Below are 21,383 nucleotides of genomic sequence, written 5' to 3' on the forward strand. Positions count from 1 at the left end.
CCCTAGAACATACAGAATGTTCTTATGATACCGTGGTACCGAATCAGGTGTCACAAATGCACTTTTCCGGGAGAAAATAAATTAATATACAGGTAAGGTTACCGGTCAACAATATGAGTAGGCCTAAACTGTACAACATTGTAACAAACAATTAATATACCAACCACGCATCTATTTATAGCATTAAAGATGTATTGTCTCCAAAAACATCAACAAAATGAAAATAAATAATAATCATTTTGTAGTTTTAACAAAGTTAATCACTTCCAACGGAAAAGAAAACCGAAAAACTTAATATTTTCAGTTATAAATTACCAAATTGAACAGTTAAATTCCATATACTTGGCTGGCAGCCAATTAGACTATTTTTTGCTTTAAATTACAGTTTTCAGGTAAATACATTTTTTTCCGGTCCAATTTTTTGTCAAAGTGAATAGCTATTATGTGAAATTATAATGGCATATTAAAAAATAAATAAAAAAATTGTTTTTAGGGGGACAATACATCTTTAATGGCTAAGAGGAGAATGATCTTTGATATCAATGTTGGTGATGGTGACATATCGATCTTGACAGTCAACACAAAATACAGGGGATCGTGTTTTATAAATTTACCACATTTTTTCTTCTAATTTAAACCATTTAAACCTTCAATGATGAAGTTATAAATAAAACAGTACACAAAAATAAATAGCCTATATCGAAGTAACCAAATGTCAGTTACCTTTTTTAATTATAGTAATTAATTATTTCGTAAATGAGCCATTCTCTATTTCAGAAAATTTCAAATTTCTATTTCGAACGTAACATTGTCGCCATAAATATTTTGTGTCGTGGAAATTTAAAATCAATAACACTATAGTTACAGGTTGATTACTAAAGATTAATTACGTCACAACTTGTTACTTTGTACACAAAAATGTCTTCAGATTTCTGTTAGCATGACGCGCGCGTAAGTCGGAATAATCAATTAGTGTATACAGGTGATAATACATCAATGGGTATACATTAATTCATATAAAACATTAATGTAAAATTGGTATACATTCATTTATATAAAACATTAATATAAATGGGTATACGTTATAATTTACTATAATATCGTGTTGATATATGTTTTTAATGCTTTCAATTGGTTTATATAGGCCCTATGACGAGTAGCTCGTAAAACAACAGGACGTACGTGTTAGGCTTGTTTGCACAGACGAGCAGTAACGGTACGCGGTAAACAATAAGCGGGAAAAAATCTTGAATCTCTTATGAATTTCTTATGATCATTTTACACAAAAGACGGGGGTGGTTGAGCGGAAATCCGCTCAGGATAGATACAGATTCTAGTGGTTTTCCGCTTACCGTTACCACTCGTCTGTGTACGCGCAAACGCAAGGTGATCCTAATAATGCTAGTTGGAATTTTTTTTTTTGCGTCAATTGCCTTCCATAAATATAATTCTAATAATATAAAGTTGTATTATGGACCTATTATATTAGGTCCATGGTTGTATCATGTAGGCTAACTGTTTTTATTATAGTATAGCTTTGACCAAAGCAACATGCACATGTGCAGAGAATATTTAACAATACCTGGTGCACACTAATAAAACAGAATGTCAAATGGTGTCTGGTTCACCATTTCTCAGTTTATTCTAAAGCATACACTTTAGAAATTTGTGACGTCACGCTTTGTGTAGTTACAAAAGCTCTATAATAACCTGAATAGAACACCCTCAAAACAACGATTGATTAATTTGCTAAGGGTCTACAACAACTGACTATAATACATCCAAGTAGTTGATCTGATATAATATCAAAGAAAAACATTTTGTATAGAGAGAAAGAGGAAATGCTGAAAGCGTCCGTATTGATCGTAAAACAAACCCACACCTTATTGCTTTGAATTTTAAAGAATAAGATAATTGTTTAGGGAAATGTAAACTATTGATTTTGTGAAACATAAGTATTATTAATTGTTATTTAAATTCTATTTAAAAGGTTGTAAATATGCTATTATCCTGGTAATATTGTGTATTTGTAATAAAACTTAAGAAATAACTAAAACGCAGGCGTTTTAAATTTCCATTTAATGTACGAGACGTGATAAAATGGATTTTGTGATGAATTTAGAGTATACTGTAATATTTAAATGGCGTAATAATTGAATTGGATATTTCGTAGGCTTGGTTACTCCATTTTTTACCTCCTTGGTTACTCTGCATACTGAGCAAAGTGAGTCGAGTGAAGTGAACACCCGTGCTACCAAAGCGCCCAATCTTTGCTCTTGCGCACAATGTTATCCCCGGTGAAACTTATATCCTTTTTAACGCCGCGGTGTTTACAATTTTAAGTCAACATGAGTGTAAAGCTTTGTTCACACACAGGATGCAACGCGTTGACTTCTTACGCGCAATAAGCAATTTGACAAATCAAGTGTACGCAATAATGTAGGCTGCAACGCGTTGACTTACGCGCAATAAGCAATTTGACCAATCAAGTGTACGCAGTAATGTAGGATGCAACGCGTTGACTTACGCGCAATAAGCAATTTGACCAATCAAGTGTACGCAGTAATGTAGGATGCAACGCGTTGACTTACGCGCAATAAGCAATTTGACCAATCAAGTGTACGCAGTAATGTAGGATGCCACTGACAATAGGTCTATGCTTGAACGTATACTACTATGATTTATTTCTTTTTTATAGAATGAAATATGTGAACTACAAAATACAAATCGATTTTTATCACAATTATGTACCATGGGAACGCGTTTTACACGTTTTGTTTGAAACGCACACCGACAGAATCATCAAAGAAAAAATTATAGTCAAGACACTTTGTATACAGGTTTATAATGAGTACGCACAGTCAAAAATATTTTGTTGTTGTTATTATTATATTCCACTACTAGCAATTTTTAAATTACCGATTCAAAACAATTCATTGGACCTATTTGCGGATAGTAAACACATGTAACGTAAATATCTATTTCGGGTTACATTTATATTATATTTATAGGCCTAAATGTGTAAGTATAATTCCTGTGAATTTAAATAGATATATTTATATTTTATATAACACTATAAATAAATACTTAGTCAAGGTTATATTCTTGAGGCATAATTTCTATTCAAGCATACGGAACATTGCACAACTTTATTTGTATACGGAATATTTATAAGTGCAATCATTTATTACTAAACATTAGACCTACTGTTTTCGCTGAATTACATAATTAAACAATTTACTAATTAGAAAGATATATAACACTCCATGCAGTTGATGTCGATTGGTATAAATCACTTATGAGTTTCAGCAACAATACTTAAGTGGAAAATAATTGTTCCAAGGTTTTATTTTTATTGTGATTTAACGAACTGTATTTTAAAGGGCAACCCTAGTTGAATAATGTCTTTGGTTTTTGGGAAGAGACTTTAATAACTATGGTCCTCCTTAAATAAGTTAAAGTATTTATTAAGGCAGACTTATAAGAATAAATGGTAAAAACAATTATAATATGTAAATCCCATCATTATAGCAAGATTAATATTTTCATAAACGCAAAAATATTGAATACAATTTGTCAATGGAGAGAAATAAATTATACAATTCCCTTTAAATCAGTAAGAAATAACGTATTCTATCCAAAATAAATTATCGACAAAAATATCGCATAATATACAGTATATGTAACATGATTAAGATGATTAAAGTGTATCATTTGAAAATAACATAGGATATTAGCAATCTAATAACATAGTTTTAAAAAAAAAAAACCACATTTAGTTAGCGGCAATTACCGTAGTAATATGTACCTGGTGTGTTCGTATTTTACAACCCAATTTCCACTTAAGTAAACACTTGTGTATTCTATATTGTAAAGCCTGGTTTCCATGAAATCGCTACATACACGACAGAGCGTAGCGATTCTATGGAAACGCTAGAATTTATCGGGGATCTAGTACGCCAGCGCTAAATATTCTTTGGTACGCGTATACGATTCATCGCCGACACAATCGGCAAAGTTGAACATGGTTGAACTTTGCCGATTTGACTGCGATGAATCGGGGAGCCTTCCCGATTGCGTCTGCGACATCTGCGCGTGTAGCGATTTTAATGGAAACCAGGCTTTAACTGCTAGCAGTTACAGTATGTTTACACCAATGTTGTCTATTTACTCTTCCTTGTATTAGCTAGCCGACTGACATACATTCTAGGCCTACAACTCTACAGTCCTAAATATACAACTTGAGATGCACTAACTGCGCCACAAAAACTTAATATTGCAGCGGAAACTGTGATAACAACCGGGCCAAAGTAGTGTATAAGACTTCCCATGCATAAAGATAAAGTGAACTGGCCAACGAATACCATGCTCTGGACAACCGCTACATCAGTACCGATGCCTCGTATATGATGGCGTGTCGTCCCAGGAGTCTTGGACTTTTCAAACTGTAAAAAGGAGAGTTCTTTTTACAAATAAATAACAACAAGAAGCAGATTTTTATTTCAATGTTGTCATACGTTTTTTGGATTATGTTCAGGAAAGATAAACAAGTCGTATGATTACTAAAAGTTTACTGGAAGTTCACTGGCGCACTTTCAAATCAATTTTATTTCATTTCACGGGAAACATAGAAATTACAATAGTTATTTCAGGAAAAATATATAAATAAAAATGTTACGAAAACATAACTTACCATATTATTAGAATGATAATCTGCTAGAATAATGAATGGCATCGTAAACAATGTTGAATACATTGCTCCGGTGGTGATTGATGCTAAAAAGGTCATCCATTTCGTTCGTAGTAGTCCCATTAATACCATACCAAATGTATAGATTAGTTGGTTACAGATATAAACTGGTTTAGCTCCTACGAAAATTAACAAAAACAGTTTTTATCCAAAGAAAAATAGTTTTAGAATCCGAATAAGACGTTGATAATTTCAAGTGAAATTACAAACTATAGATGTAAACTCGTCACCATGGAGAGTTAGATCATCCTTGTATATTATTATAACAGCATTGTGATAAAAAGTAAATATGAAAGTATATAAATATAGATTTTAATGAGAGAACGTAACAGTTTTGGTACCTAAAGATAACATTAGGATTCCGATATGAAAATAAAGTAATGGTGGAGTATTGGTAATTGAACGTTCATAACTACTTACCAAATCGTTTTACTAAATCCTCCAAAAAGTATGAAAATATAGAGCACGAGAGAGCATCAACAGACATGGCAAAGCTGCCTTTACGCACTCCTTCTTCGTAGAGGTCCAGCTCGTAAGATCCCTCTGGTGCTGTTGGTTCTCCTCCATACACTGCTCTTCCAACGAAATCAGTGAAGTATAACGAGTAACATAACAGTGACATCCAACAGAAAAGATTCGTTAGACACAGAATTCGAAGTGAATAAGGCATATAAATAATAGATAAAAGGTAATCCTTCATGCTTGCAGTTTCCTGTTGAAATTCTGGATCCTCTTCCTTTTCGCTGTTGTCATTACATGTACCGTTGAGCTGCGCGTATCCATTTCCTTTCTGAGTGGCTGGTTCGAGTTCTTGAGTTCCATACGTTTTCTTATCTTCCAATGCGTTTAACTCCATGTGTGTACCACCTTCTATGTTTTGATTTATTTCACGGGATCTGCTGTTGATTTCCTTCAGTGTTAGTTCTTTATCACTAGTTACTGTCAGACTTACAGCTACGATGAATATCACTAGGACTAAGAAAAAAGCTATATGGATCTGATCAAAGAAACCAGATGAAAAGTATGTCCTTTCCCAAGGAATACCACAAATCATGTAGCCTACAAATCCTCCTAAGCCAGCCATCGTTGTAAAACTACTCAGGCCTTTTTGGTGATCTTCTTTTGGGACGATATCAATAAGATACGCCCGCGTTGGAGACTGTGCTGCATCAGCGCAGAAGTCTAGTAAAATAACACCTAGTACTGTAACAGCAATTGTACAAGCGTGACCTATAACCTCGGTTTCTGGAAAAGCTGTAGAATTTACAGTTACGTAAGGTGTACTTGTATTGTAAGTAAAGTTCTCAGATGAACCGTAAAGGTATTCTACAGTTGGTGCGATGTCTGGCAGAATTTCTGCAGGAACGTCATGGCACAGAATTCCAAAAACTTCCCCATTTGGAACTAGTATTAAACCAATGATGATTCCTGCTGATAAAAGAAGAATAAAGGGACGCCTTCGACCCAATCTGGATGAGCATCTATCACTGGCAGATCCGAGAATGGGTGTTAAAAAGAATCCTAATACCGGGCTAAGACACCACACCAAACTCATGTAACTTTCTGGTACACCGGCTTTTAGCAAAATTGGGCTAACGAAGGCTGTTTCAGCAGAGTAACAGAACTCAATACCACACACGGCAGCACTAAGTCGTAGTAAATGAAGTCTGGATGTCCTTTCTCTTGGAGTAGAGTCTGCCACATCGCTGTCTGTGGATTGGACAATTGGTTGAGCATCTTCTGGTGCTTCCTTACAATTGAAGAAGCTTTTCAATCTCTGAATTGCCGCCATAACTTGAGTGTATCGCAACTGCACACATTCAGCAGGCAAACATCAACTGTAAACAAAGTGAACTTATCATTAACATTTAGCAATGATATTTTTTAAAAGTTTATACTGTAGTTTTTTAACCATTTATTTATAGTCAGCAATTGAAGAAGATTCTAAATAATTTTAAAGATGACTTATAGTAATATTTTCATGGTTCTTGAATTCTATAAATAACTTTCCACAATTAAAGTATAGTCAAATACAACATCTTGAAAACAATTTTGTTTACAAATTTTTCTGGACAGTGGTAACTGATCAGGTTAGAGCGTATTATAATACAATTTATCTTAATTATTTAAAGCAAGCCGCTTTAGGCGTAGTTTGAAGCGCGAAAGTGTTTACGTCGCGGTGTGAATAAAACCTCACAAACATTAGTGGGTTCACGCCCTTTTGCTGACTCGCTACATTTGGGATCAACACGCAAGTTCAAAGCATCAGATAACAATATCATTAAGTATTTATTGTAATGTTAGGAGAGAATCGTAGAATCTTTGTTTCTGGTTGCAGGGTGTACTGTATAATATACACAATTAATTTAGAAAGGAAATGAAATGACGATTATATGATGCCTTTCTGTATAATTGTTGCAGAAATGACAGTAATACTGCATTTAGCAAAACCAAAAATCATGCCCGAAGGCTGGTTATATATTTAATCGGCCATTTTACTACTATTCGTAAATTAACAAATGACAATATCCTCTTAAAGTACAGCTAAAATAATGTATCAACCAATTAAAGATATAGTAAAATTAATATAAAAAGACTTTCAACAAACAAGAAATACTACCTTAGTTAACATTAGAGCGTATATACCACGTCGACAATGCAGTGCTTATGCGCTCAGAACTATTAACAAGTTTTCGGCTTGTCTTATAAATCGGCAAGCTTAGACAAATATAGAAATCAATGCTTAAGTCATTAAGAACAGTGTTCTGTATTCATTACATTATTTGTAGTACATAATCAGTGTACAAACAGAGAAAAGCACCTGTCGGTACAGTTCTAAATATCCGGTTTTCATTCAGAGAAAATTACAATTTTCCGTTGATTTTATAGGTTTGGGTGATTTCGGCAGATGTCTGCTGCTAGCTGTATGACAAGTTTCGTCAAAACGCAACACTATAATTGTATTTTTGACTTTTCAACATCTTAAAAATAAAGCGCCCTCGTTAAGTGCAATTTCCGTTCGTCATTGAAGGTAATATACACCGAGACTACTTCACAGGTTTGAGGGAGTACGTTTGTAAAGATTGTCATACGGGAAAGTGATCGATTTATTCACATCTCTATTAAGTGTCAGGTTGCTGTTAATGGCATCGAACAACTCAATTGACAAGAAATGTAATCATGATTAATTTACCCTCAACTTAATTGCACATTTAATGTGTAATTGTATCACTTTACCACTGGCTGTACACGAGCAACGTCTCAGACGTCTACAATTTCACTTTTAAAATCAAGTTCATGTATCCCTGCCTCATTTATTCACGTTAACTTAAATATAGTGCACACTTTAAGGGTTACCTCACTTGAAAAACAAGTTTCAAATTAGTCCTAGTTACATTTACAAAAAAAAAAAATCTTTCACGTAAATATTGGGAAAACGTTACTACGGATTGCATTCTTATCGTTTTCAACCAATAGCTACATGTTTTTCTTTTCTTAATTCTCTAACAAAAATGTAAATAATGTGTAGCTAGCAGGCAATCCTCTACCAATCCTGTCCATCCAGTAGCAAAGATGAACACGCTATCTACTCAATGATTTAAATAATGGAAAACGCAGACGTAGACAAATATATTCATATATGGCCAAAATAGAAGAACAATTTCAATTTGTTTTTTAGTAAAACTTTAGCGAATCAATGAAGTGATATGCCACCGTAGTAGATTTGCATCATGTATAGGTTTAAAAAAAACCAATTGTACAATTCTTCAATAATTCGATAGGAGAAGATGGGGTACGGTAAGTGGTCCATGGGGTAAGTGGTTCATAGGGAAACTGTGGTCAAATTGCTAATTTTTTTCTTTAATTACTGCTGTGTGTATAAGTTTTAGAAAATACACGTTGTGTACAATTCTTCATGGACCATTAAGTTCTCATACTTGCGTTGATAAAATAATAATATGAATAGGACGATCGAGCTATCGATATGATGATCATCATTGATGCTGCCCTGCCCATCTTGAATGACACACTTTGTGTGGCCACACCACTTGACTTGTATTGTCTCGATTTCTTTATAATAATATTATTGTTTATTTAAAAATTTAACGCTGTTAGCTCTTCTTCAGAGTGCACAAGTTGTTTAAACGGCAATTAAGCCAGTGACGTTGTGTATTTCCATGTTGGTTGCTCTTTCGTGGTGTGAAACTATTTTGACAAACTTTTTTATTTTACTTGCCATGTAGTAGAAAGGTGGCGGGTCTGTAAAGTGAAATCTTGGATGGATATATTAATTACTTGCAATATCAAAGCCAGTTAAATGTTGACATGCGATCTAAATTCAGAAGGCGGGGTGTTGTGCAAAACGCTGCATGTAGTATGCTAACCATATGCTCTAACCGGGGAATCTACTCCTATCCATTCCGATACTGGTACATTACAAATCTGATAATATAATCGAATGATAACAATTGTAGGAAAATATCAATGGTTCATATGGATGATTTAATTTGAGTTTATATTTATCGTTTGTTGTACTAAGTTTATATTTATCTTTTGTCTTACTGAGTTCTAATTTGTTAACTGAAATATTGTATAAGAATACGATTCTATTCAAGGAGGCCGGCCGAATTATTTGTTGTTCCATAAAGGAAAATGGTAAAGTCATTTTGTTTGCCAAGTTAAAGATGTATTGTCCCTGAAAAAATAATTCTTAACAACATTTTTGTTGAATATGGCATTTTAATTAACATAATAGTTATCCACTTTTACCAAAAATTGGATCGAAAAAATGTATTTACTTGAAAAAACTGTAATTAAGAGCTAAAAATGGTCAAATTGGCTGCCAGCTAATGGGTTTTTGGTTGAATTTAACCATTCATTTTGTCATTTTATAAGTGAAAACATTATTTTTTTTCTACTAAAGTGATTAACTTTAGGCTATTAAAACTAAAAAATAACATATTAAAAGTATGATTTAATTAATCTTTATTTTTCATGTTTTTGGGGGACAATACATCTTTAAGTAATTGATCAATTCCTAGTCTAGCTATTTTCTAAAAACCAATGCCAGAGAACATTACTGCAACAACAGAGCATGATCCAAACTAAAATAGGAGAGAAACCCCCCGGGATTATGATTGGAAATGACCCTGAGATTGTTCATGTCACATTGAAGCGTACCTGCCATGTGCTAATAAAGGGCTTGAACAAATATGTCAACTATCACCATTCCAATAGTATTCAATGTAAATTAATACACAGTTAAGACCCGTAGGGTTCCCACGGCTCTCTTGAAGCAAATCACTGTTTTCAAAGTCAGATCAAACTTTCTAAAAGAAGATACAACATTCTCGCGAAAACTCTCTCTGGTAAGTTAAAACTTTCACTTCATTTTTGAATTTTATTTTTTGAGTGAACAGGTGAATTTGCGTCAATAGCAGTAAGCATAAGTAATTGTTTCTATCCTAAACATATGGAATATAATTGGACAGATATCCAATGTACTTAAACTTAATAGAAAACATCCATTATGCCTGTAAAGTTCTACTCCGTGCAATTACTTTTTTTTTAAAGTTGACATTTGAATATAACCTATAAAACTATATACGCTACCGTAAGTTGTTAATTATATTATTTATTATATTTTAACAAAAATATGTATGGACCTGCAGGGTTTGTGGTTCATGCGTTTACTGCATTCGTATCAACATTATTTTGAAAGAATGTGATGTTATATAGATGCGCGCTACGCAAATACGCGATATGTTTAGGAAGTCAAATAAAAGAAAACGTACATTAACAGCTGTTTGATTGTTCCGTAGGGTAATATTCAGTGTTTCACATTGTCACGATGCCAATATAAACACGGATATAAAATAGTGTTTCTTGAGAATCGTAAACACGAAGAAATCACGTAATCCGTTCTAATCTTAAAGCTTTTATTATTATTATATATATATGACTAGTAAGAACCACCGTCATCAACAACCCCCATCTCCATCATGCAATTCGACGAATGCGTTCTTCTGTTGATATTATCGGGGAAGAGTAATTTCAATCTTCCCTGATATTATCAAACAGATTGAAAAGTTGTAGCTTGCATAAAGTGTGCGTACATTATATACCCTGTTTTCACTTTGTATTGGTTCGGTTAAAGGCTATAGGCCCAGATATAGATAATTACAATGATGATCATATTACGCTCGAGATCCCTTTTAATTTGTTTCTGTAGGCTAGATACCAGGTTTTTTTTATGTAATTATTATCTAATAATTCGTCAGTATTTGTTGTACGGTACGGTAGTGTTCGCGTTACTAGAACGCATCAGCATTAGGGCAAAGTCCAATCTCACAATCATTTATTTCTCTTTCAATGAATTCATTTTTTAGAAATATAGGTATTTAGCATCTACCTTAATTGTTTATATCTTTGCGAGAAATTGTGTTTTTTCCTAAGTAACTCGATAATTCACAATAAACGTGTTAACCATTCGTTATAGACATTAATAATTAAAACTTTTGGATGAAATAGTAAACTTGGGAACTAAGCATTTCTAAGTTAAACAAAATGGAAAAATTAAAAGAAATAGACTCTCGTCTTTAACTGCTCTCAAGCCGTATTTTTGATAGGTCCCTTTTTTTCATCTACATCTTCTTCAATTTAACGGACAATTCCTTCACAAAATATTTTAACAAATATTTATTAGTTTTTTGTCTTTTATTATTGAAAATGTTGACGTATTAATATAATTTTAGCTTAAAAAAGCAATTCAATTATATATTTTTTTATATCTCAGATCTTAATTTAAATTATGTTTAAATTTATTTCTATTGACAATTTGTTTGATATATCCAGAAAAATCATAAAAATCCGGGTTTTTTTTACGGATTCCAAATATAGCCTAATATGGCCTAATATCTATATATAACGGTTAGAATATATTATTTCCATGGTTAGACTAGCCCACAGCTCTCAATAAATTTCGAATCAAAAATAGTAAAGATTTAAATAAACACAGCTTTGTTTCGTATCCTACTGACAATAATCACAAGCTGGTGTATTTCTGTGCCTTTGTCCTGCTGAGTCTGTCTCAATGGACAGAATGTTAATTTCATTATATTTCTACAAAATGATGACCTCTCTTTCTACGCATGTTTTTCTTTAAGACCGGGTGAGGGAAAAACATTTCTATTGATCATACATTGTAATAATTATTGATCTATAATTTCCCATATGTATATTGGGATTTTTATTTAAAAAAGGCATTTTCTTATCAGTGTGGGGCTGGGGGGGGGGGGGGGGTGGTGGGCGCTAGTAAAACTGTAAAATTGCTATGCTTTTGTACACAAATGCTGTAAATAGAGAGGCATTTTTAAACAACAGGATAAAAATGGTGTGGTGAATAAGTAAAAATTCCCCTAGGCTCAGATATTTGTTCCTATTTAGTTAAATGTTATTCGTACGGTTAAACGGGAAATTAATGAACATGAAACAGACTAAAAATAAACTTTATAATAATATTAATTATCGTATATAATAAACGTTTAGTTTCTCATTTGATGTTTGTTGTTACGTACAGTTTTTTTTAAACAGTTTCAGCTTCAATTTATCATTTTTAGTAAGCTAAAGGGGAACTCCGAATTTTAAAAACAAGTAGCACACTTTTCTTCCGAAAGCAGTGATGCAGAACGAGCATTTTGAACCTCGGCAAATCATAATGGGTCAAATTGAATAGAATATGTTTCTTAACATTGTTTGGCCATTATCGGGACTTACGCTCTTTCGAATGGGATAATAATGTTTGTATTCATCTTATGCGACGGCTATCGTATAGTTTTATCAAAACGTATGCAGGGCGTGTTTGCTTTTAATGTTTGATATGCTATGAGCCTAAGGCATACAATAACATATCAGTCCTTATATCACCCTAAATGTTTATTTGGTGCCAAGAAGCGGTAGGGCCTACTACAAATAGAAAGAGCTGATTTCGCAAAACTAATTCTGTTTCACCTATCTTTGGCGTTTCACAATAACAATGTAGCGTAGTAACACTTTTCTTGTAAACGCAACTGTGGAAAAAGGTTTTTTTCCTAACACTCGTTCTGCTTCACTGATCTCGGGAACAACGATTCTCAACATGTGATCATAGCTTTTTAGTCGCCAGTATATCAGTCGGTTGATCGGTCGGTCGGTAAACACTAACTCAAATTTGAGCACGCGACTGCAGCCATGTATATGGCCTTGTTTGAGGAGTGAGAAGTCGAATATGGATGTAAAGTTCTTGAGAGATCAATACACAATAATTGTATAATGAACAACTTGATCTGTAAAATTTGTTACGTCATTTATTTAAAAAAATTAAGAAATATTCAAATTTAAAATGGCAGAAGTTTAAAATACTAAGTACTAACAATAAACAGTGGATGGTAATGTGAAGGTATCGAATCGAATGCTGATTGAATACAGGTTTGTATATAGTGTTAAAACTGTGTAAGCTCCTAACGGAGTCTGTGCTTTCTAGAGTGACCTAGTTCGGAGCCTGTACTTGTGCCTGTGACCTGATCTATTTATATTTGATCGTGTCTATTCTGTGTATAATGTCAATAATATCAATGTTTAACTTTGCACCCTGATTGGATGTGAAGTTAATGAATACGTTTATATTGACCATTTTGAAGTACCACTACGAATTGTGATTTGGTAGGCCTATAGAAATATATATTGACGTCTGTCAAATATGTCTTTCACTGTTATTGAAATAGAAGCCTATCATGCCCTTGATACCATCAATCTGCCATTTTTTGTTTTACAATATATTTAAGAAAATGAAATTGGGTCCCGAGCGTATCATGTAAGTAAGGTTAAAAAAAATTGCACCTTGTTCGTGTTACGATATAGTGTCCCTTAAAGGATCTTCCACACCTGTTCCGGCAGTTCCGGTCTGGCGAATCGAACATCAATGTTTCGTTTTCACGAAGCTCCACGCGGCTATGCGCCAATCAATATGCGCGTAGCTGCGTGAAAACGAAACACTGGATTTTTTCGTCACCGGACCGGAAACGAGCCGGAACAGGTATGAAAAACCCTTAATAGGGGTGTCCCCTTAACAGTGGTTCTATACGGTAGTCGCTTATAATTAGTGGGGAATTTTACAACAAATGTTCTTATACAAAATTTACACCTAAGAAGAAATAATTATAGGCTAACATTGCCTTTAGATCGTAGACCTATAAATACACGACACATTTTTACATAGGAAATTATTCTCTATTCAAAGAGTAGACTCAAAGAATTTAAAGTGCTCATCTATACCATTATTTGTAGCTAATAGAGTCGATTGTCTCAATTATATCTTTAATGAACCCAACATTCTCTCAATTATTATTTTTACAACTGTGAATACCAAACCTTGGTATAAACAAATATACGTATAGTTGTCGATTCCAAGAACGAATTATTAAAAATACGGAATTGAAAACCTACCGTAAGAATGTACTGCGTCGTCCAGCACTATCTTCAGCTTTATTTCAACGTCAAGAGTAAAATAAACATTGGTTACAGGTGTGTGAAATTTATAACATCTATAGTACTCCCACACTCGTACCTATTAGCACCGAGCAATTCTGTTTGTAATTGGGGGAAAAAAATTCAGTATTTTTATGTATAGAGGGCGATATTTTGATGAGGGAGTTTTAAAATATTTACATACACATTTTCATGCAAATAAACTGATTCATAGACCTTATATCCAGGGGTGTACCCAGGCGTGTTGCCCTAGTAGCCCGGGCAACACCCTTAATTTCATACTAAATGTTGTTTCTGCCACTAAATTAGTCCTATTTCATCGTATACAATATCCATATAAAGTCCAGTATGGAAGAGAATATTTGTAAATTGGCAGAATACATAGCAGTCACCAATAGGTGTACTAATATTATTATTGATTGTACAGTTTATAGTGGATAAATGAAAATAAATTTGGAAATTGTGTTTTCAATTAACTGCTGACTTATTTAGTATTTAATTCAAAATAATACAATTTAACGTTTTCCTCAATAGCAGCAGCTTCATATTTTTTAGCTTTTTAAATTATTAATTGATAATAATAATTTACATTAATTATTAATTATAGTTATTAGAATTTACTACCGTACCAGAATTACCTTCATCGAGAATTCTCCCTGACATTCGCATTAAACGCAAAAAATGTTATCCTATTTTTAGTTGCGTGTGTTTTCTAAAAAAGGGCACCTTTAAAATTTATTGGAGGGGGGGGGGGGGCGGATCCGGAGGACACGGAGCTTGATAGGCTTAGTCAATCCATGGAGGTTTTTATACTTCCATGATCAATCCATTTTCATATCACGCAGTCCTCTTTTCAACAATATAATTCAGTATAATAATTACATAGTGAGGGATTAGTTACAGTGTCAGATTTTTAAATTTGAATCCAAAATGAAATTGCTGTTATAATACAAAAAAAAATTATTCAAACAAATAACGCTCTACTAAACATGAAAAGAAACTCTGACATCAACAAAGACAATCACCTAAATGTATTTCATCTCTGGCTTGTTACATTATCATTACACATTACCGGACTTCTCCCCCCTCTCGCAATGAACGGCAGTACAGATCTTCCCTATCTATAGGCTCGTGTATGTACTACGTCATTCACAAATTACCCACGCATAGCACTTGCAGTGTTCCTAGCGATTACCTCTAATGGATCAAGCATTCACACATGAACATTGCGTCCAAAAAAAAAATTCATTTGCCATTTATCATGAATTTTACGTACCATTTGCGGCCATCTAGGGGTGTCATTTAACAATAATTCGCTTCGACAAAAACCACACGATGGGGGTCCTGTGACCCAAATACTCAGTGTCTACAGCCCTGGATTCTTTGGGAAACCCTCTTGTCCTGCGACCGCCCCTGGTTGATATCTTGTAAAAAAAAAAGGCTGGGTCGTGGTTGGTGGAGCTGTAAAATAGGAAAACGAGCTCCATTTATAAACTTATCAGCTCCAAACACTTACTCCGCAGAACTTTGTACTGCATATTTTTGTTTATGTAATTTTTTTTTATTTTATTCAATGTAGGCCTACATAATTTATAGACGTCGGAAACAGTGTGGCAATGGGCGACTACTGGTTGGTAGGGCTTTTGACGATAGGCGGCGTGCTTCTTTGTCAAGGTATACCGTTCTCAAATGAGCAACCAATTGATCTCAAAGATCAAGATGTCCAGAAAGGAGTGGTAATCATTAAAGTTTTATTATTTTGACTTCGTATTTCTACTTTTTATATGAACTCAATCATAAATGTAATCATAATATTAATTGCATACAATTTAATCATATTATTTTTAACTTAATTTGTTTTCTATCTTTTTTTGGGATTTCATCAACTTGTATTTCTTGTATAAAATTTAATTTTATATAATAAATGTATATTTTATCGTTATATTTATATTCTTCATATCTAACTACTATATTCTATATTCAAACAGGTGTATATAACTTTTCTTATACTTTTCAATTTAATTTACGAAATTTCCTTTTATTTCTAAGCGCTTTGGGGAAATATGCTGATTGCTAAAAGCACTATACATATTATGAGAACAATAGTTGTTCATCTTAATTATGCAATTCAATCATTTTAATTTCCAATTTCTCCAGGACTATCTCCAAATGTACGATTATTTACCACCAATAGGAGGGTTTGGAACAATTACTAAGAAGACATTTAAGAAATCTCTTAAACAAATGCAAAATTTTTCCGGACTGAAAGTGACGGGGAAACTCGACAACAAAACCTTAACGTTGATGGCTAAGCCAAGATGCGGAGTTCCTGATCCAATCAAGGTAGCCGCTAATGGGCAAGTAAAGCGATCGGGCGGTAAACTGTCGGTGCGTGTTGTCCGCGCTGCGTTCACAGGCGGCAAATGGCAAAATAATAAGATTACTTACAGGTAAGACATTTCTTGGTTTTCTGCCAGCTTAGGCAATTATTTTTGTCCCTGTCTATACTTCGTTTATGGGTAGAATAAGTCTGTAAATGGCGGGCTCCCCGCTGTCGGTTGGGAATTGAAATAAAAGATGATCAAACATTGCATATTCTCGGATATTGTATTTAACTATAGCCGCCCTGATCACCTGTGACCTGTTGACTTCTGTCCTTCTACATAGCCAGGGAGTTGTTAATTAGAAACATGAAAGGACATGAATCACGTATCAATACGATTTGAAATATTATTTGTTTTTTCCATATAAATAATCAAGAATCATAAACACGACACCAGACTTACCGATACAACATACTGAGAATGCTATAGAACGAGCGTTTCAAGTTTGGAGTGACGTCACACCTTTGGTATTTACACGAACTACCAGCGGTAGCGCAGATATTAACTTAAGATTTGATGCAGGTGCTATCCACGGTGATGGTTATCGGTTTGACGGACCAGGCGGGATGTTTGGCCACGCGTTTCCACCGGAAAACGCAGTCAATGCCATGGATGGTGATGTTCATTTTGATGACGATGAGAAGTTTACTTTCCAAACCATGGACGGTAAGTCATCCTGTTAAAATCATAATATATTTTTATTGCGTCAAGAGTGCACCATACGTATACCCAAACACAAACCCGCCGTCACAAGCTTGGTTTCGACCAATCAAAAGCTACATTCTCCTTCTTAAGAAGGTACCATACTCTAGGCTAACGATACGAAAGACATTTTCTATTTTAAAAAGATAAAGCATATTAACAGAGGAATACATTCTTTAGAAATATATTAATAATTATGTTTAGTTTTATACGATTTTTCTTTTTATCAGGTTTAAACCTTTTCCAAGTTGCCGCTCATTTAATCGGCCATAGCCTGGGTCTTGCACATTCATCTGACACAGAGGCATTGATGTCGCCCTTCTACCATGAATTTATACCTCAATTCCAACTGCCGGATGACGACAGAGACGGGATACAACGTCTCTATGGTAGGCAAATCATTCATTTCTATATAATGATTGCAATACTATAGGCCTACACAAATAGGCATCTTTGGAACCTGTATCTGAAACTGGACTTTCTGCATTCTCACTCCTGTCTCCTCACGTCAAGAGATTACGCGATGTACCGCAAGCTTTAAAATAACAAAACAATCTTAAATAGATTTATTAGCGAACACAATATTGTATTCTTTAAATAGGAAACAAGCCTGTTGAGGATATTGGGAATTCTCCAGCCAGGACTGGTGAGGATGACGAAAGCGAAGTGTCCAGACCGTGCAACAAGGTGTATGACGCAGTCGCCTTTCTTCGTGGCGATATATTTATGTTTAAGGTAATCTCGTTTATTAACGCTTTCAGTTTTTATTCCTTAATTTTAAATGAAAAAATAAATGTAATTTTGTTTTGTTCAGAATGAAACCAAAATGTCGATATATTTTCTTTGATGGCCTCAAAGATTGCAATTTAAAAAGTCTGTTGTGTTTCCGTTTTGTATCAATGACCCATTACATTGGACAAACTGAAAATCATTTTTCGTTATAATATTGTTTAGAATATTTTTTAAACTTGTATTGTTCCTCAAAAATATGAAAAAGATTAGTTCGCAATTCGAACAATGTTAATCACCTCCCTAGAAAAAAAACTTAAATAAACGGTTACATTCAACCAAAATTTGGCTATGTTTTGCTTTAAATTACATTTTTTTAGTTAAATATATTTTTTGGATCCAATTTTTGGTCAAAGTGAATAAATATTATGTGACATTAAAATGGCATATTCAACAAAAAAAAACATTTTTTAGGGGGACAATAATGTTTAAATATAGGTATACTATTTCGATGAATGGCCAAATCACAAAATGAAACTCCACCAATGTTGTTTGGTACTTAGAGGTAATTCAGGGCAGATATTCTGACTGACTATACATTATAACACATTAGTAATCACCCTTCGCAGGCTCACGCCCATTACATCATTCATTATTATTGTTAGGCACTCTGCCCAAGTAATGTTATGTTATAAAGGAAATATTATTTTGCTGCAGCATGACAAGGTCGGATATAATTGATTATGAGGCATTGTTATCTGTTTATAATCACATAAATAAGAGGTTTTTTTTTTCATTTCGTCTGCAAAAGGAATAATGTAAAAGAAACAGTTCAGAAAGACATTTTTTTTATTAATTTACTCCATGAATCTTTAGTTTTCAAATAACTTGTTTTATTCCTTATGCCATTTCCCATACCTCAAGCATATTTAAAAGTCATTGAACTTGGTTTAGTTAGGCCTACCTCATCTCCTTAATAGTAATTATTCAAAATTGTAGTAAACCCTTTACGTCATAACTCAAACGTACAAATCTCATAATTACGTATTTGTTAAAAGGACAACCGTTACTGGCGACTATATTTTATTGGAGTAAGCACTTCTGATATCAATCACGGAGATCCTGTCGATCGATTTTGGGAAGGTCTGCCAGATAATATTGATGCAACATATGAAAGACCTGATACGACTATCCTATTTTTCAAAGGTATTTAAAGAGGACTATGATCGCAATTGAAAACGCTTCCACTAACCAACCATAGTACTAATCATCCATAGTACTAATCATCCGTTGTATACTAAGCAGTAGTAGCCTAGCAGAAAGAGCTTTTCTTAGCATTCATAATCTTAGCAAGTGAAGTAGTTGCAAACGCAACAGAGTCGTAGTATAGTAGCATCACTAGTTGCAGAATTAGCAAGTTGCATATCTGGTAGTAGCAGCATGTAGTCGTTGAAGCTTGAAGTAGAATAGCTGCAGCAGCAACACTAACACCAGTAACATTGGTGGCTGCAATAATATTAATCTTAGCAACCAGTACTATTTGTATGATCTGAGTACCATAGTTCCATTCAGATAGCCCACCCAGCTTTCTTTTCAGAAATTATCAGATAATCTTGATAATCTACCACCAATATTATTATATACATTATCAATACTATTTTTCAGTCAGTTTTCTTACATTATTGTGTCACCGTTCTTATTGTATTGTATGTGATAGGATCAAAATATTGGGAATATAGAGACAACAGACCTAGGCCAGGATTCCCCAAACCAATCAGTCATCTAAGCCCGAAGTTACCCAGAAAGGTTGATGCTACGTTGACTTGGCCAGACGTTGGAAAGACTTATTTCTTCTTTAAAAACCAAGTATGGCGGTTTGACGAAAAAAGAATGGATGTTGACAGAGGTTATCCCAAACTGATAAAAGACTCGTGGGCCGGTGTTCCTGATAATATAGACGGTGCATTCAGTTACCGAAACGGTAAGTTTAGTGCCGAAGGTACCAGTAATTATACTCATTTGAATAAACAGATGCTGCAGTCATAGAAAGCCCATCAGCCATCATTAGAAAATTTCACATTCATTTTGATTCGCGCGCTTTAACTGTATTTTGTGTCTTTTATGTGTAAACTGACTTTGATGTTGGGTCAACCGGCTCAGCTACAGTGATTAAGTTCACTTAGGTTGATCCTGGTTTCCACAATTTCAGTTTTTTTGTTATGTATATACTGCAATAGACCGAATAAATAATGAAATGAAAATATTACTTTTTATCATTTTATTTATTCCAGGCTGCACTTACTTCGTAAAAGGCAAGAAATACTACCGCTACAACAACAGACGACAGTTTGTTGAGAAGGGGTTCCCTCGTTCGTTCGGCGTGGACTTTTTAATGTGTCGGGCAGTTGATGACTAAGTATTAAACTCACTTGTCACTAACAATTCACTAGCAGACAAAATACAGACTTAACAAAAACATTAGTACTTACTGACTTTTAAATAACCCCCATGCAATGGGTTAAGGTTGCTTTAATTAGAAGTTAAAAATGAGGTACTTTTTTTTTAGATGCGGGTAAATTTGACTAAAAGAATTCCTTTGTTTTATAGACAATTTTTTATACCTTGATTTTATATTTGATATTTCTAACTTTTCCTTTTTGTAACAAAGTGAGTTTAAAAAAAGTAGGCTAATCTCGAGTAAGTTCTCGATTAAAGTAATACGTCACAAAATAAACTTATAGTTTTTCTACTTATATATGGAAACATAACATGACGGTAAGATGAATAAATACCACAATGCTTGGATCAGATATTATGATTGAAAGGATCGTAAGTTATTGAATAATAAATGTTATATAGATAATGTGTATGTATCATTACACTCATCTTGTTTCTCATAATGCACATTAAATCAATGTAGTGTTTACATAGTTTCACCTTGTCTTGTGATTTTGTTTTTTCATTCTTAATTCATTCATTCATTCATTCATCTTTTTATTGTTTTACTCTATCGTTTCGTAATATTCCAAAAAACAGTACATATTTTATTTAACATACATTTTAACATACTATTTTCCCCGATTTTTGGTTAGGATCTGGTTTCGACGTAATAAACTTGTCTCAATCAGTCCGCTCACAAAACAAAATAAATTATTAGAATTAGTTTAATAAGAACAAATTTATATTTCGGAATACCATGACCATATATAAATAAAGAAACTAAGAAAATAAAGAAATAATAAATAAATAAATAAAGAAAAAAAATAAAGCAAATACAGAAACTAAGAAATCAT

General features: G+C 33.7%; 2 protein-coding genes across 2 annotated transcripts; one reads left to right on the plus strand and one right to left on the minus strand.

Moving 5' to 3' along the window:
* Positions 1-3,513: 3,513 nt before the first annotated feature.
* Positions 3,514-14,321, minus strand: LOC140044515 (membrane-associated transporter protein-like). The gene is made up of 4 exons (XM_072089054.1): positions 14,234-14,321; positions 5,171-6,588; positions 4,694-4,869; positions 3,514-4,445 (listed from the first exon to the last, which is right to left on the minus strand). Exons 2-4 carry the CDS (start codon positions 6,540-6,542, stop codon positions 4,221-4,223), a joined length of 1,773 nt encoding a protein of 590 aa, XP_071945155.1. The 5' UTR covers positions 6,543-6,588; positions 14,234-14,321; the 3' UTR covers positions 3,514-4,220.
* On the plus strand, positions 9,942-21,057 carry LOC140044519 (stromelysin-1-like). The gene is made up of 9 exons (XM_072089058.1): positions 9,942-10,119; positions 15,855-16,011; positions 16,433-16,725; positions 17,036-17,325; positions 17,592-17,750; positions 17,963-18,096; positions 19,149-19,296; positions 19,808-20,071; positions 20,382-21,057. Exons 2-9 carry the CDS (start codon positions 15,892-15,894, stop codon positions 20,504-20,506), a joined length of 1,533 nt encoding a protein of 510 aa, XP_071945159.1. The 5' UTR covers positions 9,942-10,119; positions 15,855-15,891; the 3' UTR covers positions 20,507-21,057.
* The last annotated feature ends 326 nt before the right edge of the window (positions 21,058-21,383 follow it).

This window comes from Antedon mediterranea, chromosome 3, assembly GCF_964355755.1.
Source record: "Antedon mediterranea chromosome 3, ecAntMedi1.1, whole genome shotgun sequence".
NCBI lineage: Eukaryota > Metazoa > Echinodermata > Crinoidea > Comatulida > Antedonidae > Antedon > Antedon mediterranea.